The sequence below is a fragment of the Branchiostoma belcheri genome, unplaced genomic scaffold (assembly GCF_001625305.1).
Source record: "Branchiostoma belcheri isolate BF01 breed outbred unplaced genomic scaffold, Haploidv18h27 scaffold20, whole genome shotgun sequence".
NCBI classification, from domain to species: Eukaryota; Metazoa; Chordata; class Leptocardii; order Amphioxiformes; family Branchiostomatidae; genus Branchiostoma; species Branchiostoma belcheri.
Window position 1 is genome coordinate 2,367,926 of NW_017803491.1, and position 26,532 is coordinate 2,394,457.

The 26,532-nt window shown below is 44.9% G+C and overlaps 1 protein-coding gene across 1 annotated transcript in view; it reads right to left on the reverse strand.

The window, feature by feature from the left end:
* LOC109469311 (fibrocystin-L-like) overlaps positions 1-26,532 on the reverse strand; it is a 44,425-nt gene that overhangs the window by 9,303 nt on the left and 8,590 nt on the right. The window contains exons 4-54 of the mRNA XM_019767817.1: positions 26,417-26,525; positions 26,068-26,125; positions 25,646-25,739; positions 25,232-25,285; positions 24,345-24,424; positions 22,982-23,092; positions 22,587-22,676; positions 21,076-21,226; positions 20,662-20,782; positions 20,305-20,396; positions 19,733-19,892; positions 19,056-19,311; positions 18,584-18,732; positions 18,228-18,464; positions 17,942-18,072; positions 17,552-17,724; positions 17,175-17,332; positions 16,620-16,758; positions 16,088-16,242; positions 15,441-15,669; positions 14,746-15,021; positions 14,342-14,466; positions 14,059-14,194; positions 13,610-13,805; positions 13,241-13,482; positions 12,844-13,032; positions 12,389-12,565; positions 10,747-12,112; positions 10,335-10,492; positions 9,472-9,618; positions 9,112-9,289; positions 8,847-9,003; positions 8,558-8,714; positions 8,332-8,411; positions 7,995-8,124; positions 7,720-7,871; positions 7,362-7,584; positions 6,907-7,078; positions 6,259-6,483; positions 5,288-5,913; positions 4,904-5,052; positions 4,242-4,435; positions 3,588-3,717; positions 3,115-3,280; positions 2,533-2,844; positions 2,144-2,268; positions 1,904-2,033; positions 1,420-1,668; positions 891-1,061; positions 405-641; positions 22-253 (exon numbers count right to left, since the gene is read on the reverse strand). Coding sequence (XP_019623376.1) covers positions 22-253; positions 405-641; positions 891-1,061; positions 1,420-1,668; positions 1,904-2,033; positions 2,144-2,268; positions 2,533-2,844; positions 3,115-3,280; positions 3,588-3,717; positions 4,242-4,435; positions 4,904-5,052; positions 5,288-5,913; positions 6,259-6,483; positions 6,907-7,078; positions 7,362-7,584; positions 7,720-7,871; positions 7,995-8,124; positions 8,332-8,411; positions 8,558-8,714; positions 8,847-9,003; positions 9,112-9,289; positions 9,472-9,618; positions 10,335-10,492; positions 10,747-12,112; positions 12,389-12,565; positions 12,844-13,032; positions 13,241-13,482; positions 13,610-13,805; positions 14,059-14,194; positions 14,342-14,466; positions 14,746-15,021; positions 15,441-15,669; positions 16,088-16,242; positions 16,620-16,758; positions 17,175-17,332; positions 17,552-17,724; positions 17,942-18,072; positions 18,228-18,464; positions 18,584-18,732; positions 19,056-19,311; positions 19,733-19,892; positions 20,305-20,396; positions 20,662-20,782; positions 21,076-21,226; positions 22,587-22,676; positions 22,982-23,092; positions 24,345-24,424; positions 25,232-25,285; positions 25,646-25,739; positions 26,068-26,125; positions 26,417-26,525 — 9,954 coding nt within the window. The remainder of the gene's footprint in view (positions 1-21; positions 254-404; positions 642-890; positions 1,062-1,419; positions 1,669-1,903; positions 2,034-2,143; positions 2,269-2,532; positions 2,845-3,114; positions 3,281-3,587; positions 3,718-4,241; positions 4,436-4,903; positions 5,053-5,287; positions 5,914-6,258; positions 6,484-6,906; positions 7,079-7,361; positions 7,585-7,719; positions 7,872-7,994; positions 8,125-8,331; positions 8,412-8,557; positions 8,715-8,846; positions 9,004-9,111; positions 9,290-9,471; positions 9,619-10,334; positions 10,493-10,746; positions 12,113-12,388; positions 12,566-12,843; positions 13,033-13,240; positions 13,483-13,609; positions 13,806-14,058; positions 14,195-14,341; positions 14,467-14,745; positions 15,022-15,440; positions 15,670-16,087; positions 16,243-16,619; positions 16,759-17,174; positions 17,333-17,551; positions 17,725-17,941; positions 18,073-18,227; positions 18,465-18,583; positions 18,733-19,055; positions 19,312-19,732; positions 19,893-20,304; positions 20,397-20,661; positions 20,783-21,075; positions 21,227-22,586; positions 22,677-22,981; positions 23,093-24,344; positions 24,425-25,231; positions 25,286-25,645; positions 25,740-26,067; positions 26,126-26,416; positions 26,526-26,532) is intronic.

Consider the following 26,532-nt stretch of genomic DNA (forward strand, 5'->3'; position numbering starts at 1 on the left):
TTCTCGACGAAAAGGCCTTACCAGGCTTCTGCTGTCCCTCCACTGCACACTTCTCCATCGATATGGAATCCGACTCTTTCAGAGCCTGCCACGACGTTCCCCTGCAGGACGATACTGGTGGCCTCGAACACCTCGATAGCGGCCGTCCAGTCGACGTTCTCCGGCTCGACCCTGTCCTGGTAGGAGCCAGGCCAGATGATCAGGCTCACCAGGTTGCGACGAAGCTTGTTGTCGACTCCCCAGACACGCATAGCTGTCAAAATATCAAAAGATGTGTTTACTTATCGGCTAAGCCTATCAAGAAACAGGACGTGATTAAAGCTGACGGTTCATAGCTCCTGTCCAACGCAAGTGGTGGTTGAGTAGTAAAACAGAATATGTTTACTTCTTCCAAGCTTACTCACCTTGTCCTACAGTGTGGTGAATGACGTTGTCGTCTATGTTCAGATTCTGCGTCCCGAACACGCCGATGGCGGGAGAGAAGCCGCTGTGGAACGTGTTCTTCCGGATGTAAGATTCCGTGTAGTCATCCAAGATTTCCCCCACATCGAGGAACGCCAGAGAGTAGCGAGGGTCGTAGAAGTCAATCCAGCCCTCCTGGCCAGTGTGGTAGAACTCAACGTTCTCGAATCTACCGTAGCCTGGTGTATAAGAAGTAGCAGTTAGTGTCTGGATATGCATGACATTATAATTGTCCACACTTGCGTCAAGTACTATTATAGTTACAGATATATGTTTGATGAATACTAGTAATCAAAACGCGTTTTGTATTTCTGAAATCCGGGTCAGCTTTCTCCATTAGTCAACGATCTTCTTTAAGATCGTTGATATTGATTGTTATAAGTACTCTCTAAGCCATGCAGTGTATTAACTATTATTGTAGTTCTTACCTAGGTATTGTACGCCATCTTGAAAGAATGTCCCGACTATGACTCTTGCCCCGAAGGACTCTCCGAACAGTTCGTCGTAGTCCTCGCCGATGATTTTGACATTTCTGGTGAGAAGAGCGACCTCAGCCGCCATGTTGATAGTCTGGTTGTCGGCCAAAGTCAAGGTTTCACCTGAATACAAAATATTAGACATTTGTCATGGAGTCATTCGACACGTATACTTTATACAACGTACAAACCCACCACAGAATGGCGTACAAATATATTTCGTATTCAACACTTTAAGTGTATCCCCTCGATCAATGATAGCCTGGGTGCCAGACCCACAGCACACTAGGTTATCTACACACTGTCTGCACATTATGTGCACACTGGATAACTTTGAGCCTAGTGTGCCGTGGGTCTGGCACCCAGTCTAGATCAATGACCTTCCGACTAGAAATACACAAATGAATGGAACGTTTCGGGGGCATTTATGAGTCCGAAAGGGAGTCTAATTTAGTACAAAATTATAGAAGGTACTATTTACCGAGATGTTTGTACATAAGGGTTCCGTTCAATGTGATTGTTTTCGTGTCTTCTGACACGCTGACGATTCTGAACGTTTCTGTCTGCCAGACGTCAAAGGTGGTCGTTGCTATGGCGATGTCGTCACCCGCCACCCAGTCCACGGCCTTCACCAGTGTGATGGTGCTGTCACCGACGTTACCGGTCTGGGCCAGACGGGTGAAGGTCACCACACGGTTTTTACCATGGATGTCACAGCCACCGAAACAGCCTATATGGAGATAACAGCAACAAAAAAAAATATCACCAAGAATTCAGGAATTCGTGGCCGATTCTTACCAACAACTCGGAATGTTAGTTCTCTGAATGATTCTATTTGCCGCTTTAGGTACAGATATCAATCCTCGACTTCAATTCAACTACAGTATTCATTTAGGCTATAATAGTACACATATGTCGCTCTTCCAAAATTGTCATCACAGTAAGAAAGAAATGGAGGTACCAACCAAGTGCCTTTGATCCCATATTTGGGCCATTCGGTAAGGGTATGTCTGGAGTCTGATGGTTTCCTTTCAGTATGATCTGGATCATTCCTTGAAAAGGGTTGTCCTCCCATCCTATGATCAAACGGCCACCCTAAAAAGGTTGTACATGTGTTTACTAGTATTGTTGACAAAGATGAACAAAAAAATGCTTACGAAAGCACCGTAAGATCCCCTAGTGCTATAAAATTAAGAAAAACAAACCTGCACTAGAATTTGAACAGCACTAAACACGTAGTTCTTGTCAGGTCCGTCGTCCAGTTCCAGAACGCCGTAGATGAAGAGTTTGTTCAGGGATATCCGCTCAACATCGGCCACGATCCACTTGTCTGGAAGGAACATAACGTTACAAGTCCTGTATTAGTAAAGACCAGATGCCTGTAAAGTACATCACGAATATCAAACTACATGTGGTGTAGCAACAGCCTGTCAGGCACGTTCTTACAGGCACGTTTCTGGATGCGTTTGGAATATCCTGAACTGTACCTCAGCATGATTCTGGATACAACAGTGTATGGGATTTCCCCACATGCCTTTGCCATACTACTTGCTATTCTACCACCAAACCAAAGGAACTCTGTCCAGAAACTCACCAGAAAGAATCTTCACATTAGCGCCGTCAGCAGGTGCTCCGTAGACTTGCCGCTTCTTCCGGCTACTACCGAAGTTCCCACCCCAACCGTCCTCCGTGCCCTCCCAGGTAGCCGCGTCCGACCACCGCTGGAAGGTGGCGGGCCGCTCCCTGGCAATGTGGATGTCCACAGGCGTGGAGCTGTTGTCCACGGGCGGCGGCGGCGGAGGGATACAATCCTTGAAGAAGCACCGGTACACTCGGAGTTGCACAGCCCGGTCGGTGTACGACGTTGGCACGGCGCGCTTCTTCCGCGAGGACGTCTTTCCGGAAACTGTGGGTAGAAACCAGTATCATGACGACTTAAATATTAGATAAATGAGTTTTTAAAAAGTATTAATATCTTATTATTTAGAATTCATAGAGTACATTAACTCATCAAATATTGCATTAACCCATGCATGAAATGTCACATAATTATAAACGTTAGGTTATTGTTATTGATGTTGGAATGTGACATGGAATAGTGAATTGCTCGATTGTCTGTAACGCTACACTACACTGCATTGTAATCACATATCACTAATATAAAAAAAAAACTTACTCATATAGTAGAAGAACTTTGTGTTGACGTCGAAGTACCAGTCCCCATACTGGTTGTCCTCGAAGGTGACAGGGTTTATAGACCCTTCAGTCTCTTGTCCAGGTATGATGGCAAACTTGTCGGGCTTTTGTGTGAAGTTGTGGTACACGATGGTATATTGGTCCGGCTGTTGTGATGAAAATTTAAGTAGATATGCCATATATTTTATGCATCATCAAAGAAGACTTCAAGATACATGTTGTGTATGGTAATGTACAGCATTTTTAAAATGACACATAAATGTTAAAGTATGTTTAATAGTCGATGTCGTTGAAGAGACCCAGGTGCTGTCACCCTGTGGGCTCATTGTCATAAGTACATTGTAGTCACGTGGTCCTGCTGTGTATGTCCTCCTTCTTGTTTTAGTTCTATTTCTTTCCCATTTTAACAGCTGTCGCATTCCTAGGGAAAGTTTAGTATTTCATGGTACTTACAGGAAGCTGGTAGAAGATTCCGGTGTACGAGATGTTGGTGACGTGATCGACGTTCTCATAGACTAAGTTGTGGTTGACTCCAGTCTGTAGTATCGCCATCCAACCCTCCTTGTGCGTCATGCGTTTCCTCCTGTATAAAATGCACGTCAACGTTTAACCCTTGTCCTGCTGGCACTTTTTACACAGTATTTGTCAATGATTTCATGTCTTAATCAGGTCATAGACCCCTGTTTTTTTTTTTTTAATTTTGCCCCGCGGTGGTGTAGTTACTTCCGCATTTGTTGCGTATCGCTGCGATGTGATGCGTTGCACGAGAAATACCCGGCCGCCATATCGTGCATATACAGGACGCTATATGAGTACTTTATGTATGGGACCCACAGGACAAGGGTTTTTAAATACCAAGGGTGTGTTACACATATCCCACGTGTCGTGTCATTTCATAGATACGTAATCACATAAACAGAAAATTTTCGCTTAGGCCACAGCTATAGAATGTGACGCCATGACGTGTAAAATGATGAGGACTGAAATCTATAGCGCCCTAGTGGTATGAATATAACAATACACGTTTCTCTCAGTTGTTGTGTTACCTATTAGTACATCAATGTATGTATGTCACCTTTACAGTATGTATCAACACATATACCGCACCTGTAAGGCACAACGGTAGTCCCATACGGTGATGAAAACAGGACGTTTTTGTATCGCAGGGTAGCCGGGGTAGCAAGGTTCCAGGAAAAGCGGATGAAGTTGACGGATGGCTCGCACTTCGATCCCGGCTGTCCTACACTGTAGGCACTGTTCTGCACACACTCCGGTGGAAGTGCGGGGTTATGTGGAGTAACCTAAACACAAATACATTTCGTGTTTTGGGTAAAAGTGAATGTACTCGAACTGTTAAATGTATGATTATTGGGAAATACCCCATTGAGATACATCATAGAATGGATTATTACTCATACGATTTAAGACGTAACTTACTCTAGTATTACACCATAGTTCATGTTTCATACCATGATTATGCTTAGGTCACATTCCAAACCGGGGCCCGGCCGGGCTGTTTGTATGAACAAAAGATTAACAATTCATATCAAGAATATACGGAAGTGGTGCCCATGATTGTTATTAAAAACTTCTCTGTGTTTTATTGTCTTTTATAACGTACATTTGTTCCCAAAAGCTGCCCGGCCGGGTCCCGTGTGGGAATTGTGATCTCAGTATTACACAGTACACGATCTCATATCCTATCACCCAGGGAAATTCGGACCACAACCCTGTCAATCTACAGAAACAACGATGCTGTACGTCCATACCTTGCCGTCAGCTTTACCAGTCAGTGACCCGTCCATATCATAGACGACCGCCTCGTGCTCCCACCTGAAGCGGACCTGGTTGGGAGCGTCGTGGAACAGGAGACGCTCCGTGCGGTACGTCCAGCCTCCGTTGTTGTCTCCGCTTGTACCTTGGTGGAGGTGAGGTGATTTACATAGTTAAACTAACTGCTTTCCATTTGTGAGCGCTTGTGTGTCTAAATGCGTAACTACACACACACACACACACACACACACACACACACACACACACACACACACACACACACACACACACACACACACACCACAAGTACATACCATGTAAAATATTGAAACACAACATGAAAGTAACGTGTTTAACATGAAACTACTAGTAGTATTTACCGTCTATTTTGGCCCATGCCAGACATGCACAGCTGCTGCGATCGAAGTTGATGAAATCGGTTCCGCTGACAGTCAGCTTGTTGCTGAGCGGCAGGACGAGGCCGGCCGTGGTGCACTGTGTGCTTGCCGTTTCAGCCAGGGCGTCCACGTAACCTATCATGTACCCGTCCTTGATCATAGCTCCCCGCTCCTCTCCCCACTCAGTCCCTTTGACCATCTTCATCTCGATCCCTGCCTTCTCGTTGTTAGCCATGACGAAGTCGATGAACTGGATGGCGCCGCAGTTGACCCACTCCGCTCCCTTCTCGTTGTTCCAGGAGATCAGCTTGTAGAACTTGGCGGGTACCGGTCTTCCGCTGCAGGCTCCGTTTTCTGTTGGGAAGTAGTCCTGGAAGATCCATATTCCAAACCAGCCTTGGGAATGGACGGTGTTGTTGTAGAACTCGCCCACTGGAATCCTTTGGGGACAGATACTTGAGTCGAAGGAGGGCCCGTCAGGATGTTTGTGCATGCGGTACCAGAAGCCGAAATGCGTGCCGCCTGCTGCGTGGTTGTGTCGGAAGATGTTGTTCGGGTTGGTTACCCAGTATGCAGCAGGAGTGATGTCGTCATTCAACAGACTTGTGCTGCAGTGTCGAAGACAAGTTCAAGTTTATAATTCCAAAATTGACAATGATTTTAAGAACGGCTGCAACATTATCAAGACGCAAACGAATGTCAAGAGAAAGAAGAAGACATCTACATCAACCAACACTGGATAGAGACGGAGGACGCCATAGACTTTCTGCGTCCATTTGCCAATTGTGCTGGAAAACTACAGTTCAATCCGTTATTCATATCTCGAAGTATAAAGCATGGCTATATAGTTTCCAAGAAAATGTTCTAACCTTGATTTGACGCAGATACAGTTCAATCCTTTATTCATAATAAAATAAAGCATGGCTATACAGTTTCCGATAGAATGTTCTAACCTTGATTTGACGAAGACACCCAGGTTATACTGGAAGACGTTATTCGTCTCAATGCCGTCCTCCAGAAACATGGCGCCTCCCATGATGTTGTAGAAGACGTTGCGTTCGACCAGAAGCTCGTGGACGTGGTGGACATTGACGGCTCGGTTGAAGCTCTTGTGTATAGAGCAGCCCCGGACGTACGAACCGTTCATGTTGCCGTTGATGTGGAAATGAATGGCATATCTGTAACAGGAGGTATTAGAGCTTCACCACTGATGTTTGATAGAGCGTTTCTCTTACTTCCCATATCATTGAAGCAGACAGGCTTTGACGGCCATATTGGTGTCCCTAGTTGCATGTTGATTGATCATATAACTCAACATGGCGTTTATCAGTTCTATCGGAATTTTTATACGGTGGTCCTCTGGTATTCTCGTCTTTGAATTGTAGACATTCAATAGAGTTCTTGAAGACCAGATGTCTGAAAACGCTTAAAATGTACATGTGATTCACTAAGTATGCAAATGAAGATACCAGCGTGTCGGCGGACAGACAGATGACGTCAAGTGAAACGTTCAACGAAATCTGAACCAGCTGTCCGGTTTAGACATTTGACCAGTCGTGATTAATAAAATATCGACATGAAAACTAAAAGATGGTCCCTACCTGCCATGACGGTAGGCCTGCCCAGCATGAGTGACCTCTATGTGTGAGAGTCTGCCCAGGACCAGGCCCTTGTTCATCTCCCGCCCGTGGAGGATGATATGTGAGCCGAACTCGTCAGTACCGACTTCCTCACCGAACCGGCCCTGGAAACACGTCTGGGTGGCAAACTCCCCTGTGAACATGTTACATAAGATAGTCTTAACAAAAACAAAAACAAACAAACAAACAAACAAACAAGTGTCTAGACTTGTTTCTTGAGGACCATAAGGTATCTTCCATGAACACCAATGCCGACATCATTGACAAAAGCTAAGAGAACATGAGGTACTGTTGCCAGTTAGCAGATAATAAGATTAGTAAAACTTCGTTATCAGATGACGTTATGCCAATAGAATAAAGTTTCAGTTAGTTTTGGCTTGTATTGGATGTACACATCCTTTGTTATGTTATTTTACCTGTATCAAAACCTGCGGGACAGTTCGGAATGATGTCGTTCCATTCTCGGTGGTTCGATCCGCGAACGACGACGTTATGGGTGAGCAGCCCGACCTCGCAGCGGGTCTCCAGGGTCACGCCTGCGTCAGCAAACGTCGTGACTGCCGAGATGTGCCGGTACTGCAGCCCCTCGGTGATCGTCACTGTCCTGCCGTCACCTGACACTGAAGCAATCGTTCTCACCTGTAAAAAGGTAATAGACAATACATCGTTCATCGAATATATGAGGAGGAAGACGTTACTACTACTGACAGCAGTACAGAACATTTGTGATGCTGATTTATCAATGGAACTGGCGTTTTTGTAGAGCTACATTACCTCGTTTTGTCTCTGTGTGTGCCTGTGCCCGGTGGTGGCGAGGACAATTTGGTCGCCCACTTCCCAGTTGATGGACTGAGTCAGGGTCAAGGTGGTGTCACCTGGAGACACGCTGTCTGCCAGGAATGTCCAGGTGACGGGCGTGGGTTTACCTAAAACAAAACAATTGACGGTCAGTGGCAGAAGTTCTTTAAAGTCATGCAATATTACATTTGCCAGAAGACATACAGGGCAGTGGATGTAATATGATACGAACTTCATATGCATAACCATACCATGTAGGTCCAGCGTGCCTTCCCTCACAGCCAGTGTCTTGGCTCCGTACAGCGGCAGTTCTGGTGACCTGACGTGGCCGTGCATGGTGATGATGGCCTTATGTTGGAATGGCTCATCCTCTGTACCAACCTAGAGTCAAGGGAAGGCTGTTTTAATCCTGTCCATTGCACTGATGTTTCATAAGTACCATCCAGAACTTTCGGTCGATTAACATGTTCATTGGAAGCATTTTCAGTTAAGTTAATTAACGAGTGGGGCCAGATGCACTGCTTTGAAAGTATACAGCACAACTATCGATATATCTCTGGCATAGTTAGCCATAAACTAACATCTCACCTGTAAAAGCCCTCCACCTGTGATGAGGATGTTCTCAGCCTGAAGCTCCACATTCTGCTCATCAAAAATCAGCTCGCCACCTGAGGTTACAGATATTTGGATGTTGAACAAACTATACCCAAACTTTGCATCAATGAAGGTTCGTCATAAGTCAGTGACACAGATCTCGGTACCCAAACTATGCTTAGTTGATTATGTGAGGAGCTAAGATAATACAATAGATAACCTTCTATCAGCAGCATCTTCAGGACGGGTGTGTCCGTGTCGAGTAGCAGGGTCTGTCCCGCCGGGACAATGACAAAATCCCCCGCCTCTGGGAGAGGTCCTCCTCCCCAGGTAAACACGGAGGACCAGCGGTCGATGTACCAGTAATCTGCGTCATCCTGGGTCAGAGAAAAGTGTTTCAGGTCAACTCGTGTGACTGTCAGAGTTAATGAGCATTTATCAGTACACTCACATGATCAATGATGCTTCGCACAAAGGATTATTGAAAAGTTACGCTTCCACTCTTTTACCTGCGTTGCGATTCCTTGATCGTCGACAGCAACCCTGACTTTGGTTTTTGCCGACCCTTGATGAGCTTCCGTCACGCACACGATCTGTGTAGTCGACGCCGTTTGGATGATGCATTCACTCCCGGCAATGGTCACGCTATTGTCTGCAGCCGTTGCCCTTTGGTAAGAAAATATACGGTTATTACATGTAACCTTTGAGGCTTTGTCAAGCTATGAGAGGTTTAGATGTTTTATTTGTCAATCCACCCACATCTGACGTACATACCCGAAGCCGGTTCCCGTGATGGTGACCGTTGTTCCGCCGGCAGTTCCCCCGCGCCTGGGGGACACCTCGGTGATGACCGGAGTTAAGCTGCTCCTGTAGGTGTAGGCGGCGTTCTGTTGGACACTTTCCGCTCCGACAGACACCGTCACATCGCAGGCCAGCGTTCCAGAGGACACATCTGAACAAACCGGACCGCAGTATTACAACCTTTGTACGCTATCATTGACTCAACTTTCTACTGTTATGGCAAGCCTTTCCAATGTTATGGCAAGTCGTTTTAATGGCAAGGAAGTTACTACTAGTTCCAAAAGCCTGGCATCCAGGCTAAAATGTTTAGACATATATGTTCAATGTTCTTACCTTCATTTGCGGGTACCTTACAGGTAAGCTGGCTAGGTTGGGGTGGTGCCGTCGGCTCGCAGGTCTTGTTGCAAACGGTGACGACGGTCAGCTCAGGATCGAACCCTGTCCCATCTATGGTCAACACCTGACCGCCTCCAAAACTCCCTGTTTGGAACAAATTCGAAAAAGAGGCAATACTTTGTCACTTCTTGATATAGAGGACTGAATTCATGTAGTAACCTGCAAAATCCAACAGACTCTGCCTTATTATCGAAGAAACACACAAGATAAGTTCAAAGTGGTGGCAAAAATATGCTATGTATATCTACATCTAATTTTACAGATCTACTTTCAAGGTTGTATAGTGCCTGTAGATATTAGGTTTACATACACTGTGCCCCTATCGCAAGTTGGCACCTTTTAGCTCTAATCTCCACTACAGTTAATGGGTTGCGCAGAGTCTTTTGTAGCACCAAAATTACACCGATGAGACAATGTCTCCACTCAACTGAGCAATGATAGTTCAAGCGTTCTCTGGCTATTTCTGGTATCACTCATCTTTCCACTTGAGCTGATCCTAACTATATCTTGCCATTCAGTGTGCACAAGACCTAATCAAAGATCTTATCTGTAGACCCATGCAAAGTGCCCTGGGGTCACGTACGTTAATTTACCATTTATTCGGCCAATTAGAAGATTATTCTTAAGCCACAAATGACTGCCTTTTTGTCATGTTAGTGCGTGCTTTTAAAAGGCCCTGCCAACAATGACGAGATTTCACAAATTGGCAACTCATTTAGATTCCCGTACGTTCAAGCAAGCATGATGAAAAAAGCTCTTCGGTCATTTCGTGATGCAGATTTGCATATTTGATGACGTACCTTCCGCGGGAGAGATGGAGGTGACGGACAGCTGATACTCGAACTCCAGCGATGACGTAGCCAATCCTCTACCGCTGAGGAAAACAATGACCTCGTAGGTTCCCGCTGAGTGATGGCCAACCGTGCACTCAATACTGGAGCTGGAGAAGGTCGTGATGCTGGAAATGAAACAGGAACATTGCGTTAGCGACCCATTTTCCATCGGTGGTTATGGTGACAACGCCTGGCCAGTGTAGTAATCAAGGACCAAACCACCGAGTGAGCGAAGTGCTTAATTGGTACATGGCACAATACAGTTAGGCAAATGTTTTGTGAATCAGGAATTATACTTGAATATGCTTTTTTCAAGCCTCTATAATCGTTATTTCCTGACAGAGATACAAAAATACAACATGAATCAAGAAGTGTATACCTGCATTCCACTCCGTCAATAGTAACTGTAACATCACCAGAGTCGCTACCGAATTTACTTCCGGTGATGGTGATTGTATCTCCGGTTTTCCCCGCTGATGGAGACACGCCGGAAACCTCGGCAGTGTTATCCACGGAGTAGTTGTAGCGCTGTTGTGGGTACTGGACACTGTCGGATGTCACGCGCAGTAGGGCCTCTCCTTCCACTCCGTGAGGTGCCACACAGTCGATCTGCAGACGTGTGATGTTACGGATGTCACATGACTCTCCGCCAATCAGAACAGCCGTGTTGCCGGGTACAAATCCGTTCCCCGTTATGGTTACCGTGTTCCCGCCGTTGACGCTGCCCTCTGACGGTGTTACGTCATCGATGGTGGCCAAACTTTCCAGTGACGACACGGAGGAATCCGCTGTCCCTTTACCGCGTACGTGTACCGAGAAGGACTTCACTCCAACCCGCACAGGGCCAAGGTCACACTCGATGTAACCGTCCGTGATGGTGGTGATGTTGCAGGAAACGTCATCCCCATCAACAGCAACCGACACCATGGAAGGATCGGTTCCGAATAGGGAGCCATTGATGGCCAGCTGCGTGACGGCTCCTGATACTTCTTTAGGCTGGACGTCTGTAACCTTAGGCGTGGCAGACTCCGAGTAGGTGAAAGAGCAGTTGCCGGACGAGCAGGCAAAATTCACTGGTCCACCACCTGTCGACATTGTGATGCTGATGTCCCTCTCGATCTCACTGCTTGCTGACCGTTTGTTTTGACTAATGGGTGCCGTTTCACAGACGATCTGGTTGTACGTGAGCTCTATGACGGGGCATTTCAAGGCGCCGATCCTGATGTCAATGTCCGAGGCGTCTATCCCGGGGGAGGTGAAGCCGTACCCTGTGATGGTGACGAGGGTGCCGCCCACCATGGAGCCCACATCAGGCGAGATGGAGTCGACGTTTGGCAGGAGGACGAAGCTTCTCTCCTCCACGGTCAGGGGCGAGTTGAGACCGTCTCCTCTGTTGTCGACTGTCAGCCCCATGTTATTGTAAGTAGCGACAGGCATGTCGACCTGGTGGTCGATAGTACAGGACAAGGAGTCGGCGGTGACCAGCTCACACGAACACGGGTACCCTCCCACCGTCACCTTGTTCATACAGCTGTCTGAGCCGAGTCCTGACGCATTGACCGTGATGACGTCACGCATGGTGCCAGATAAGGGGCTGATGGAGGTGATCCGAGGGGTGCGGCAAGGGTCAAAGGTGAAGAAGAACTTATCATCCCCTGAGGGCGCCTGTGGGGCTGCAGATGTGCAGCCTGATATCTGACTTGTCTCACCTGCACACGCAGTACTGTCTACAGGATCGGCAACACCTGGTGGTAACCACATGAAGACAAATTTCTTTTATACAAACAACCCAGTATTGAAGATATTGTGAAGAATCAAGAAAGGAAAATTATGTTGGAGTATTTACATTATTCTTAATATAAAAACATAATTTCTTTATTGAGTCTCACTAACTACAGTTTTGTTTTTGCACAGTTTCACATCATTTTTGACTAGAATCCTTTGGTAAAAGTGCTGTTTGTCTACGATGAATCAGGGTGGCGGTAGGTACCGTCTTGAGGTTGTGGTTGATAGGAACCAACCTGAGTTGACGTCGTATTCCGCCTCGTAGCCGTTGACAGCCAGGCTTAACTGTTGTACACTGCCAGAATAGGGTACCACGTTCACGACTCCCTTCATCTTCACATTTCCATTACGGTCCACAGGTCCACTGGAGTAGAAGTACAGGCCTTCTCCGGTGAAGACATGCTCAAACACACCTGGAAACAGTCAGGGAAAGGGTCATTACTTTACATATACAGCAAATACGAACGTCTTCAGTACATTTTCAACCAAAGCCCCTTTACAATATTTTTTCAACATAATGTTAGCATAGCATTTCTGATTACTTGTAAAATCAACTTTATGAGTAAACGTTCTTCTCGGTCATGATTCAATGTCGGTCGCTATGAGAAAAAGCAACAAATGTTTGTGCATTGTTCAGTGCAATATAGTGGTAAAACGATAATTTATTTCTAAAAGCGTATTTATGACTAACCTGATCGTGTTTTCACAGTCCCACTCCTGAACCCCCGCCCGTCGTAGTTGGTGTCGTCCGCGCTGGCTGTCTGCTGCACCAGGTAACCGACTCCCGTGGCGGACCCGGGCGTGTTCCATTTCCAGCGGACTGTGTCGCCTGGATGTACGTCCAACGGCGTGTGGCTCCAGGCGTACCCTCGACCGTAAGCTATTACAATAGGATATATCCAAAACGTCAAATTGGAAGAAATTTGTATTTCGTTTTTTTTAACACATTAAGAAGCTTGCAACTACTGCGAAATGTTAAATGAATGTATAACAAAGCCCTGTGTATGACGAATTATTATAGGGAGGCGTCGCCAAAAGATAAGGCTCTGCCTCAGAGGTGTCGCCAAAAAATATAAAACTATTCTCACTTGGATGTGACCCCATGTTGTCGACTTCGTGTACTTTCGCCAAGGAGGCAGTGACGCACTCGATGTGGGTGTAGTTGACGGAGGTGACGTCACAGCTGACGTCACCAAACGCCACGGTCGTGTTGTCGGTACTGAAGCCCTCCCCAACAATGGTGACGCGGGTACCTCCGAGGTACGACCCTGACCTTGGGACGACGTTGGTGACCTTGAGTGCATACCGAATGCCCGAAATATTGTTTGTCCTGAAACGTAAGGAGTATCATCGGCACGTGAGACATGAGTCATAGATAGATACACGAGGCCGAATCAAAGATGCTACATTTAAAAGAGTTGAAAAATTTGAAAAAGCAACATTGGGCTTTCACTTACTTGACATCGGCAAAGCCACCTCCACTCACGAACAGCGTGACGGGATACAATCCGGGACCTTGCGCGGGTAGGCTGATGATGACATCAGTGTCGTTATAGGACAGAATCTCTGCCGCGGCGTCGCCTATTTTCACTGCGTCATCGGATGAAGCCGTGGACCCGAAACTGGTCCCCGAGATCACAATGACATCTCCTCCTGCAGTAAGAAAAGAGGAACGGACGATTTAAGCATTTTCATCGGCTACACGTGTACAGGGATATACGTACCCGTAACCATGCCCCCAATACTTTGTAAGTGCTTTCAAAACTTATGTGAGACTTCAAAGTGAATTGTTGTGACTCTGAACTTATGTGATGTCGTACATATCTACGATATATTGTAAGAGGATGCTATGGAATCATGATGAAATCATCATGATCAAAGAAGATAAAAAAAGTTTTTTTTGTACCGTTTACAGTGCCGAGACTGGAGCTGAGTGCTGTGACGGTTGGAGTTGAGGCGGAATCGTACTCAAAGTCTGTGGGACTGGTGAGAGTCTGGTTACCACCCTGGTACACTGTGACTGTAGCATTACCTGCTGAAGACTGCAGCAAAACAGTATGGTATGTTACAACAAGTTAACTTTTCTATGTGATGATTTTGATTTGATTTGAATGAATGAAGTTACAAAAGATGGATCTTCAATCAAACAGTAAAAATTATGATCTGTGAGTAAATCTAAAAGTACTTACGGTTGATGGAGTGGTGCAGGTGATGTCGGTGTAAGTGATGTTCACCACTGCACACGGCTGACCTCCTACATAAGGTACATAGTCTTGTCCGAAGCCATGGCCACTGATGGTCAACTGCATACCGCCTACAGATAAGATAGAAGATCCATTAATGTGTCTTCCCAACGTCATTCATCGTCTTGTCAACTTGAGGTGAAACATCAGGAAAAAGGTTGTGTTTTTCGGTCACACCGATTCCTTGAAAAAGTCAAGTCAGTCAAGTCAATATGATTCAATAGACCTTTCCATGACCCAATTGCATGCTGGGACACGCAGTGTACATTGGGTAGTAGGCATCCTTCCATCTCGAAAGGTACCTTGGGTAGCACAACAAAAATCCTAACTTGATAATGGTTAATACTTACCACCAAGACTCCCCGAAGTTGGACTGATATTCGAAATGTCAGCCGTGTATGTGAACATCGAGGTACTATTGGGGTGGCTGGCCAAACCCTTCCCGTCAACCTCCACGGTGACCACGTGACTCCCGCCCGAGTTCTCCTGCACGTCACACGAGATTTCGTCTTCCGTTGCCGCGGTGATCTCGCAGGCCACGCCCCCGATTGTCACTGTGTTGTTGTCGGTGTTGGGTAGGAATCCACTCCCAGAAATAGTGATGGACGTCCCTGCATGAAAAGAACCTTACGGAATGAAAGAAAAAAGATACTTATTGCTAATCGATAGAAATATATAGAAACAGACTGGTGTCGATCAAGTTCAACTTTAACCTGTTTTTTTTTTCTATCAGTACATGTATGCTTTGGATCCTATTCGAATAGCATGGAAGGTCTATTCAGCCATATGGCTTTTGACCGAAAAAAAATCCATTCCTTCAAAGACCATTCCTGTAAAAAAGCTAGATGGGTCAGCTGGTCAGTTTCAAGGTGGCCGACCATGACGTCACAGGTCAATATGGTGGCGACCACTGACTCGAGGCTGAATATTATAATAAAACTCTACCAAGCGTTTCTGTGTGAAATTGCATTACGATCTTTCAGTTCGACAACCATTCAGTCACATGAAGTAATAGGTTCTAGACTCCTTCTATAGCCCACCATACCTTCTGACGGATTGACACCGTTGACACTAGGCGTGCTGTCCGCCGTCCACTCGAACGTGCAGTTTCCCGCACAGGCTGACGGGACGTGGTTGATGGTGACCTGTACCTGCGGCTTGTCGTGTACCGTCCTTAGGAAGTCTCCCGTGACGGGAGAGATGAACAGGCCGCCCTCCCTGGTCTCCGTCACGGTGGCGGACACGTCCTCTCCGGTCAACCCGCTAGTGTTCACCTGTGGGGTTAGCGGATGTGATATTCGCAAGGTTATGGCATAATGGATTTCCCATACAAATGTTCATAACATCATGAGCTAGATTTTGATCATTATCACCCTTATATGTTGATCGAAGATCTTTGAATGTGTAAGAAAGGTAAAGACACATGCTCGAGACAGTATGACCCCTCCCCACTTCATTGCATTACTTGCTCTGGACAATACATCAGTACATATACATATACGTCTACATGTGCCTCACTGTTAGATGGCCCTGGGAATGATGCGGTCCAAAACGTGACTTAGCTTTTTAGTCCCCTCACCAAGGCTCATCACGTTTAGGACCGCATCATTCAAACTGTAGCACCATCATTCACAGTAAAAATGTAATGTCACGAACATACTTTGTGCGTAAATATTTGTTAATTATACAGACCAGTAGCTTGGGTTGGTCTCCTCCGACAGAAGTCCATCCAACGGTCCATGTATATCCAGAACACGAGCCTTCTCGTGACACCGACAGTTTTCCCGTTCCACCGACTTGCTCCAGAAGATTCTTGAAAGCAGAAGCCGAGACGTCGGAGGGAATATCTGAAAAAAAAAGGACCGTGATATCATTTTGCTCACTAACTTTTCATCTTTAGGGTGAACAACATCAAAAGCAGAATTATACAGTTCCGCCAGTGCCGTTGTTATGGAATCTACCTAACTGCACTCAGAAATACACCAAGGCCGTACAGCCATCGCTGATTAAAGACGGGGGAAGCCATAGGCTTTCCGCAACTGTCGATCCGTTGCCCATGCACCGAGTCACGTGTTCGCTGGATTGAGTAAGTCTCACTTTCCCTCACTTTGCCCATTGTGTTCTGTTTTACCTAGCCACTCAGATAACGGATTTTAAAACAAATTCTTATTAGTGATAAATTGAAAATCTTTTTGAGTTTTTGAACGTGAACTTCACAACTTACCTGGAACAACATTATCCTTGAACGACACGTCAAACGTCCCTCCCAGGGGCGGGGTGGCGGCAGCGAGGCGCTTCACCGTCACCGCCGTGCTGGTGGAGGGATACGTGTACACCGTGCCGTTCACGGTGTCTGATGTGACCTACATAAGGAAGCAAAGTTGGGCTATCTAAATCTCGTCTACGGTCTGACATAAGAAAAGATACGTTGTACTAGTATATGAAAGATTGTCAACCTCAAAGATGCATACTACATCACGTTCCATTTGATGCCATCCTTCATGTGTAAATTGTACAGGTTTCTGATAGCGTAGTGATAGCAAAATCCTATTCTGTTTTGCCCTCCAGTCCAAGGGCGCCGCCATATTGATTATGACGTCATGAGTCGGCCATTCTGAAACTCACAAGTTGACCAATCTTATTTTATCGTGCACGTATCAAGAATGTAAATAGAAGCTGAATGGAAAGTTACCTGGGCATATCTAAAAAAATGAACATATGTAACAAATCTAGTCCAGATACATTGTTTGAGATAGAAAACGTTAAATTTGTGCCTCACCTGTGCAGATCTGACACTGAGAAGTGGGAACCCGTAGTCACACCCATGTGGTACAAGCGTGATGTCGTAGGCTGTTGAATTTTGATCCTTCTCCACCAACACGTCTGTGATCGCCATTCCGTTCAGCTTGGCCCCAGGAACCCTCAGACCGGTCATTTCTGATGATGAAGTCAAATATAGCGTGTCCAAAACGTCTTCAATTTTGACGTTTGCAAAATCATATCCAGTTGCTTGAGTAACTGCTTTTTGGCATAAATGACATTCACTCAACTTCACAGGATAAATGGTGAAATTCATTCCTTACCTATCGCAAGTATTCCTTATCTACCACTAAGCTAGAGCAGTTTAGCGTTTCTACATTTTATATTAGTGGGTACCTTCTGGGTTGTCCACGGTGTTGACTCTCCCAATGAAGACCGTGTCCACGTACACTGCAGCTCCCTGGTTCTCCCACACCATCCCGAACTCCTTCAGCATGAAGCTCCTACCGCCCACGGCCACCTCGTCACTGGACACCAAGCCGTAGAGGTCTACACAGATGTAGTGCCACCTGCGATCAACAACAACAAAAAGACTTAGAGTTAAACCAGAAGAGGTGGAAGATGCCGATTTTCCAATTACTTTAATCAATGTCTGTAGGTTTTTTTACTTCTATGTATACTGAATATCACACTACCCAAGGTTACATATATAACCGAGAGCAATGGCGTACATGCCTCCGCTCCTAAGGCGTCGCCAAAAATTACAGCCTGAAGACAGATACTTACGCGCCATCATTCTGTAGTCCAACCGAGTAATGTCGATTCTTCTGTTGCTGGTTACGGCTACTGTCGGTGAACGTGAAGGTTACCCAGATTTTGTCAGACAGACCTAACGTTCCCTTGTATGCAAAGCAGGTCTGCAAGGAAGAATTATAACAGAAATATGAAGTCGTTGATAAATGTATGAACAATGATTTGTTCAAAGGTGATTGAAAGATTAAAAAAAAAAGACATAGCTGATTTCGAGCACTTGAAAGATCAGCAGGGTCTATGATGAAAGGTTTAGGCTTACCTTCCGGTACATATCCATACGCAGTTGTCCAACGCCGAAGTTCTCTCTGAAGAGATAGACCGGGTTCTTCTCGGCCGCCCGTCCGCAGAACGCCTCCACGTTAGTGACCTTCTGCCCGTGCAAGGAGTACCCGATGTTCCCCTCGTAGTCCTGGAGGAAACCCTTGATACTGCCGCTCGGGGCCACGATGTCACTGGGGCAGCGGGAGCCAAGTGCGGACAGCACTGCGTTTTTCACCTAGAAAGAAAATGCGAGCCTTAAACCACAGCAAAATGAACTGGCTTATTGGTATAAAGCATTGTACTACAACATTGAAACTTCACAAGACTGAAGCATTGTAGCCCAAACAAACTTACGTCTTCAGCGCTTGCATCGTGGGCGATGGGATCGGATGGCACGCCGCCCATGTCGAGTGTGAAGGTGTCCAGCGCCGGTCTGCCCTCCGTGGTGACGGCGACGGTAGCGTTACCGCCCGAGATGTCCACTTCGAACGGGGGGAAGTTTCCTGTAGGGGGAATGGTGTATTGTAAATGAATACTAGCATGCCACAATGTCGTTTTCTACGGAACGACCGCCACTGTGCAATCTAGTTGATTCATCTGATGCAAATCTGTTTGATTCAGAAGATCAAATATATCATATGATTACTCATGTTGAATTTCTAAAACGTCTGAGATGCATATTCTAGTCATTTCGGAACCCATACATCTGTGTGATATGTCTTGTGTCAGGCTGATTTCCAAAGATTAAAATGGATGGCTAAAGTAAGACTCAATACTAAAAGGAACAGGAACGACCCTGTTGTTGATGCAGCTGAATACTACTGACCTCTAGTAGACTGGAACTCCACAGCCAGCTCGAACCCGTCCGCTGTGTTAGACTGGGTGACCTCGACTGTATCTGGCTGAACGGACATAAGATTGTTCAGTGCTGTTTTCACGGAGTTCGGGTCACCTGAGCTGAGGAGCAGACCTGTTGAAGCGCCGTCAAACCCGAGTTTGTACTGGAAGACTGAGCCGACAAAGGTGATGGTCTGAACCTGCTTCACTGGCGAAGCCGTAGCGAAGTTACCCAGAGTCACTCGCTAGATAAGGTAAACAAAAAACAAACAATCAGTCTCAACACTTTATCTGTTTATAACAATTAACCACACAGTGGATGGTATGGTGTAACAGGTATTCAGGAACACATTTTCAAGGCCACCATACCGACAATAATGTCAATATGTGTTCTCTAATGAAGGGTTAATGCCCCGCCTCGAGGTGTATATGGTGAGATAATCCCTGGTCAGGTACGATAACAACCGAATAAACCACCAAGTGAGCGTAGCGAACGTAGCTAATTGTTGTTGATGTTTTCGTTATTCTAATAACCGACCAGTTTTGAAGTTACGGTCTGATAACCATTGGGAAATGGATTCTGATTGGTCGACGTCTCCTGGCTATATTATAATGTAGATTAAGTCCCTGTTCCGGTGCACGATAAATACATGAAGGAAACATTACCTGCTTTTCTCGGCGAGATGCTACCGACACCGCCACTCTTTGCTGCGCCATCCAGGCAGAGTCGGTCTGCTGTGACGTGTACTGAGTCGTAAACTTCCGCACCGCCACTTCGTAAAAAGCGCCGCCTATTTGCTCAGCTTGTGACGTCTCCATGTAGTAGCTGAGAAATCACAATGACAAGATCATCCAAGAGTTATGACTGGTTTGTTGCCTCGGTGCACAAATGTTTTGTTTTTAGTTTGTTTGCTTGTCTGTCCGTAGTTTTTTTATATACATTGGAGTCACAGGAAGTGAAGGAGGAAATGGTGTAACCACAGACTGACAGGAAGGTCGAATTAGATCGACCGGCTGGGAAGACGTGAGGTCAGAGTAGACTTCCCACATACTGAGAGGAAGTAACAGTGGAATTTACACAGAGAATCGGAGTAAGTCCTTTCGTCAACATTCAACGACCATACATAAAAGTATCGCAATTGATGGCCATGTTGCTTAAACCACTCAATGTCACAGATCCTTACGTGCCAATGAAGTGTTTAACGGTACATATTTAGAATCACAGGGAGAATTCTTACCTTTTCCCTTTCTCCAACCACATCTTCTCAGACTTCTGAGAGTTACTGTTGAACCACCCAGGACGGTACCGATCGCAGTAGGCTATCCTGGTCTGTGGAATACAGTACCGTGGGTGAAAAACATATACATAACAGTGTAAGATAGTATATCATACACAGGTTTTCTACTAAGCTTCAATATCTCTAATGTAGCAAAACCGCAAGCTTGTTACCGCCTTGTACGGAGGTTTGTTTTCGCTGTACTTGTCTGTTTCTTTGCTTGTGTGCCCGTTAGTAGTTGAATACATTAGGGGGATGGTATAACCGCAGACTAACAGGTTTTTTGTCCTATAGCCACCTGAAGTGAGGGTTACTAACTTTGTTTTCCTTGTTGGCGTTCTTGCTCATGTATAAGATACTTTGGTCGTCACTGCGGATGTAGAACTGGTACCAGTCATCCTCGGGTGGGACAAAATAGCCCGACGCTCTGGTCACAAAACTGGAAACATTCAAACAGAAAAAAATCAATCACTGTACTGAAGCAGGGATTTAGATGTCAAACCTAGGACAACAGAAATTACATATCATTGCTAGAGTAAGTCTAAATGTAACGAGTCAATCCTAGAATATTCAGTTTGATAGCATTGAATTTTTTTCAATACCGTCTTCAAATAGAGCTATTTATACGATGTATTCATCATAGACTTTTCTCAATGTTGTACCAGCTGCAGCCCGTTTAAGAAAGAGTTAGGCCAAGAAATTACTCGGAAATTGCGTGTTTGTAAGACTTACTGTTGCTGGTTGTGCGTGTCATGAAATTCAAAGTTGGAGATCCACTTGGTCCAGTAGCCGCTCCGGGACGAGGTGTAGTCCGTCACACCTGCGATGTTTCCCCAGTTCACCCTGGTGTTGTTCCACTGCTCGAACTGCATTCCTCGATTACCTGAAAAATAATCCCGTAGAATTGATTATTGTCTTCGTCAGAAGGACTATGAAATTGTCTCGCCGGAGTGTGGGGGACTGCGGATTTTGCGATATAACTCTGGAAGGCATGATTCGACGTCCATGATTTTTGGCAGGCAGATTACCGCTGTTGAGGCCAAAGTCAAGTGCAAGTTTCGGCTTCGTGGGGGGTCCGTGCGTCACGTTAGTGCACCTTTTGTGTTTGTGGCTTGTTAGCAAGATAACTCAAGTATTTGTAAAATGTTGATTATAATTCTTGGTGTGGTGCTTATTATTGTCGGGACCAAGGTTAAGTTCGTTACTGAGCTTCGTGGGGGGTTTCGTTGTGACTACAGGGGGCATTTTGTTAATTTTTTCTTGTGAGCAGGATAACTTTTGTATGTGTGGATGGAAGTTAATAAAATTTGATAGGCATGTTACTGTGGTGGTCTCCAAGATTGAGTTCAAAGATGAGAGTCGTGGAGGTCGTTATGTCCCCGTAATAGGACCTTTTGTGTTTAGAAATCCCCCACCTACATCTGCTTGGAGACAGCCGACAGCTGGATATAGCCTGGGGAACCCCATAATGGGATGGGATCAAATGACGTTACATTGAGGGATTGTACTATAACTTCAGCAGGGGGAGGATAGGTTGGACATATGTCAGGTTATTTTCTACGGCCACACCAAGTAATTACTATGGATGACGTCCACTGGAGACCTTAAATCTAATTACCTTAAATTTAAGGCAAGCCCGCAATAAAAACACGAAGGGCCGAAAAACGAGAATGCCTAGATTTGGAATAAACTGTAGAAGTACAAATGTTAGGACACAAAGAACACAAGAACAAGTCTTCTATTTGTCATAAAGACAAATTAACAAAACAGCAGTAGTCACCCTGTTCTGATTCTTTCCTTTATAACATCTTATTATATTTTGCGGCGCTGTCGGGACACTTTCAACACAGTAAGAATTTCTTGAACGTTTTTTTTTCCAGTAACAGTCCAAACTCAAATAACGTAGGGGGGGGGGGGCTAACACGGGTGACGACGCATCTGTATAATCTGCGGCGAACCGTTTCAGGGTGTTCTGTACCATAAAAATAGTACAGAGATTCTTTTGTTCTTTAGACCAAATTGATTATTAAAAAGAGTGAAGAATACGCATGTTAATTTCTCTAGAACGATGTACCTCTGACGAAGACATGAGATCTCCGACCTCTAGTTACCCATGGATTATGTTTCACACCGTGGATGTGTCAATAGTTAGCCCATGTTTCGATGTTTTTACTCCATACTTGAATTTCTAACACCATGGTTGTTCAGTTTGATAAAAAAACATATCATTCTCAAAGACTTACCAGGCCATGATGGTGAGGACAGGTCAGGAGCAGCCTGTGTGATACACTCGATCGTGTTGTCTGTCATACTCTGGACAGCACAAGGTGTGCCTGTTGGAAGAAATTTAAACGAAAGAAGATTCTTGTCAACAATTGGTTGCAGCCATGCTTACGTATACATTTCTATATGTCTCCTTTGGATGAAATGAAAAGACAAATATTTCGTTACCAAAAAGCCTCGCCCAGTCACGTGACCTATGTGACCTCCCGGGTCACGTGACAATCCGTTCAGAAGAAAGATGGCGGATGAGATTTTAAACTTTCTCTCCAAGTTGAATTTTTTTTGCGGTGCGTAATGGTTTAATGCTCTATCTTTAAATGTTGTTTGCAGATGTATTATAATTATAGATCCTCACCTCCAACGTAGACTTCAGGCGGAGCGTCGGTGTCGTCAAAGTACCTGCCGGTGATGGTGAGGCGGGTGCCGCCGGCAAGGCTGCCTGTGGCCGGGCTGACTCCCAGCACCTCTGTGGGGAGGGGCGGAAGAGGGATGAAGAGTTAGAGTACAAATAGAGTTGGAGCATTGTGGGGTTTTACGATGAAATTGCCTCTTACAGAAGGACGATGCACGGTGCATATAAGGTGACCAAAATTAAAGAAAAACACAAAAGGATCGTTAAGCCTTGAACTCCCAAATTACATGTGCACTTGGGGCGGAAATAAGTTGACGAAAATCAAAGACAAACACTAAGTCATTCTTAAACCTTGAACTTCACAATGACTTTTTATTTGGGACGAAAATAACGTGACGAAAATCAAAGAAAAACGCGGAATCATTCTTAAGCCGCAATGACTGTAATGACAGCAGCTGAAAAACTACTTTCAAAAGTCAGTTTTTTAAAGCGATTTTCATGCTGAATTAGCTTGTGTTAAAAAGTCAATGCAGGTCAACGAAGAACAGATTCTTTAAGTCTGAATCTTGTTTGAATGGCCAAATTGTCAAGGAAACGCCAAAACATGCCTTACAGACTCACAAAAGAAACCACACTGAGATGGCGAGTCTGGCTTAAGCTACCCAGCACATTATAAGATTAGTACTTGTTGGCACAACACGAATTGAGGGCAAGGGTTATCGGTGGAAAAACTGCCTTTGGCCAGATACTTTGTCTTTTACATTCCTCATCGAAAACTGATCTCAATCCTTACGGCATATAAAGGGACATTGTAAGGTCTGGAAATAACCCCAGACTAGTTCTGCTACGTCTCTAGTCGTAGATAAATCGTAAGGTTCAATCTAATTTTGTGCCTGTATTATGCTATGTTGTACTATTGCATGGTGAAACAAAGATCCTGCAAGTCGTTTTTCGTAATGCTTTGAAATAAACGTACTTGTGAGAATACGCTTCACTATTAATTTCACGTTTTTAAAAACATGTTAATACGTCTCTGTACTGGCAATCCGACCCAGGGAAAAAGTGGTGATGTCCAAAGCTATTCTGCAGATTAACAAGTCGAAGCAGAAAGCAGGCGCACACCGCCCTGGGCACGGGAGGGTCTGAGTAAGCTGTTTTTTTCGCAGCGTCGGCAACGGAGGCTTAGAAGCGTTACTTGCGCTCTGTGAAATCTGCCTAGATCAAGAAGGGTAGATATAACAACCAGGATACTGAAGAGAAATATGCCAGTGCGTTGCATGGAGTTGTGGAGAAATACAATGGGTACATCCAGGTCTAAATCTACTATAACTCCTGCCCTTATGCGACAGCAATGTACAGGACCTACCGGCGTAAGTTTGGAACATGTGCAAGTTTCTGTCGTTTACAACCACGCTCACTCGCTTGGTGTCACCATCTGCTGACGACCTGCAAGCAACCGGAAAGCAAACGCCTAAATCAGCATATGTGTACTGATGTTCACAACACTGTCTTCTATGGTACAAAAATTACGTGTTTATCTTACGGGAACAAAAGAACAACAAAAACAAATAAGTCACAAAAATCTACAACAAAGAATATCTGATTGGAACTCTTTCCAACATTGCGGGCGACTGTTGTGATATGATCTCTTCTTATAAGTTGACAGATCGATATGAAGTTATGATATGCATCACATCATACCTTCCATAGTCTTCATCAAGAATGAAGCTTGCGTTGACATTACCTGTTGGAACAGGGAAAATGTGTTAACATATAAACGAGTTTTTTGTTCAGTAGAAATTGTTGCCTTTAGCATAATGTCCATGATCTTTTATCTTTCCTTAAGCAGGACATGTTGAGCTTACCTACGTAGGTCCCCTCCAATTTGCACCTGAACCAGCCGTTGTTCGAGTTACCATTATTGTCCAACTGAATGCCATACCTGTATATAGGTATAATATAAAGGTTACTTTTGCATGGATGAAAGTAAATCAAATCATGATGCAACACTTTATCAATATCAACATTGTAGGCATTGTCTGAATTCTGTTCACTGCGATCATAAGTGAAACGTCGTAATTTACAAGGCAGAATACGCAAGAAAATTCGCATCAATGTCAATGTCTACCTAGAGCAATCACAAACAAATAAACAGAATTTGCACTATGTTTTATAAGCCATTCTCTTAGTCATATGGACAACGTTCTAAGTTTCACTTGCTCAAAATATTAATGTGAAGAAATACTGTCTTACATTTCGTCGGCTTCAAAATCTCGCAGTTCACACTTCTGTCCACCGAAGTAAACCCTGGAAGAGTGCATAAAAAAAGATTTATTCAAAGCCACAAGAAGAACCATTAACCGTCGACAGTTCAAATATCACAAAGGTAAGGTAAGTTCACCGTCCAAATTCTTTGTTCGAAATCTTTTCACTGTGATAGTTTCTTTCCCCGTACGACCAAGCTTTGGAATTCCCTCCAACCTACAATCTACAGGATTTCCGAATCAAACGTTCACCGCCATCTCTTGACATAGCCATGTTTCTCTCATCTTTCTAGTTCAATGCCGAGAAGTGGTCTGATATAGGCCTTGCATTGAACTACTCCGTTAAAAAATGTTAGTTTGTCCCAAACAAGCAAAGAGCTGCAAACGTTAACGATGTCCATACCTTTTGATGGTAGCGGTTTTCCCATTGGTGGATTTGTCCACGTTGCTGCCGTATTTGGTAGTAAAGATGGTTCCCCTTACTCTCACGAAGCTCCCTATAAAGTTAACACAATCAAGTATTTTCTTGACTGAATGACATACACATGTATAGCCACTATCACTTAACAACTAATATGCACTACAGGAGACTACATCTATGTATTCAATGTTGGCTCTACAATCGTGTTTTAGACGTCAATAAAAGGAATTGCAACATGACTTCATGTTGAATTTGAATCTGCAACATGACCTTGAGACTAAAATAGATTATTGTGGGCTCTGGAGTACTGCCATTCATTTACCCAAGGAAATTTAGCCATTCATGAAGTCACGAAACACACACTGGGTTGCCCCTGGTACTGAGACTCATGAAATAGATCTTACCCGGTGGAGCTGAGATCGGGCTAAGACTCGCAATAGTTGGCGTCCTGCCTCCTTTGTACTGTAAAATAAGGGTTGAAAAAGAAGATGAGTGGAGGACATATAAACGGATTAGTAGTGAATAAACATTGTGAATATGGCACCAAACTTGCGTAAATTGTTATTTCTAGTGGATCCTTTGCCTACGTCAATTAGTAGTGTAATTACATTGCTGGTCTTTTGGCTTTGGTTTCATTGAGCAAGCCTTGGTTTCAGTTAACTTCTTTGGCTGCGTACTGCGTACAAAAAGTACAATCCATCATGCAATACAGGCTTTTGACTCGTTTCTCCTCTCTGATGAACGGGTACTCACGGTAAAGCGGCACCTGTAGTCGTACGTGTAGCGGCAGTGTTTGTTGACGGGTATGGGCACACCGTCCACCGTCACACGGGCATAGTACGTCCCGTCATTCTCCACCGCCCTGGACG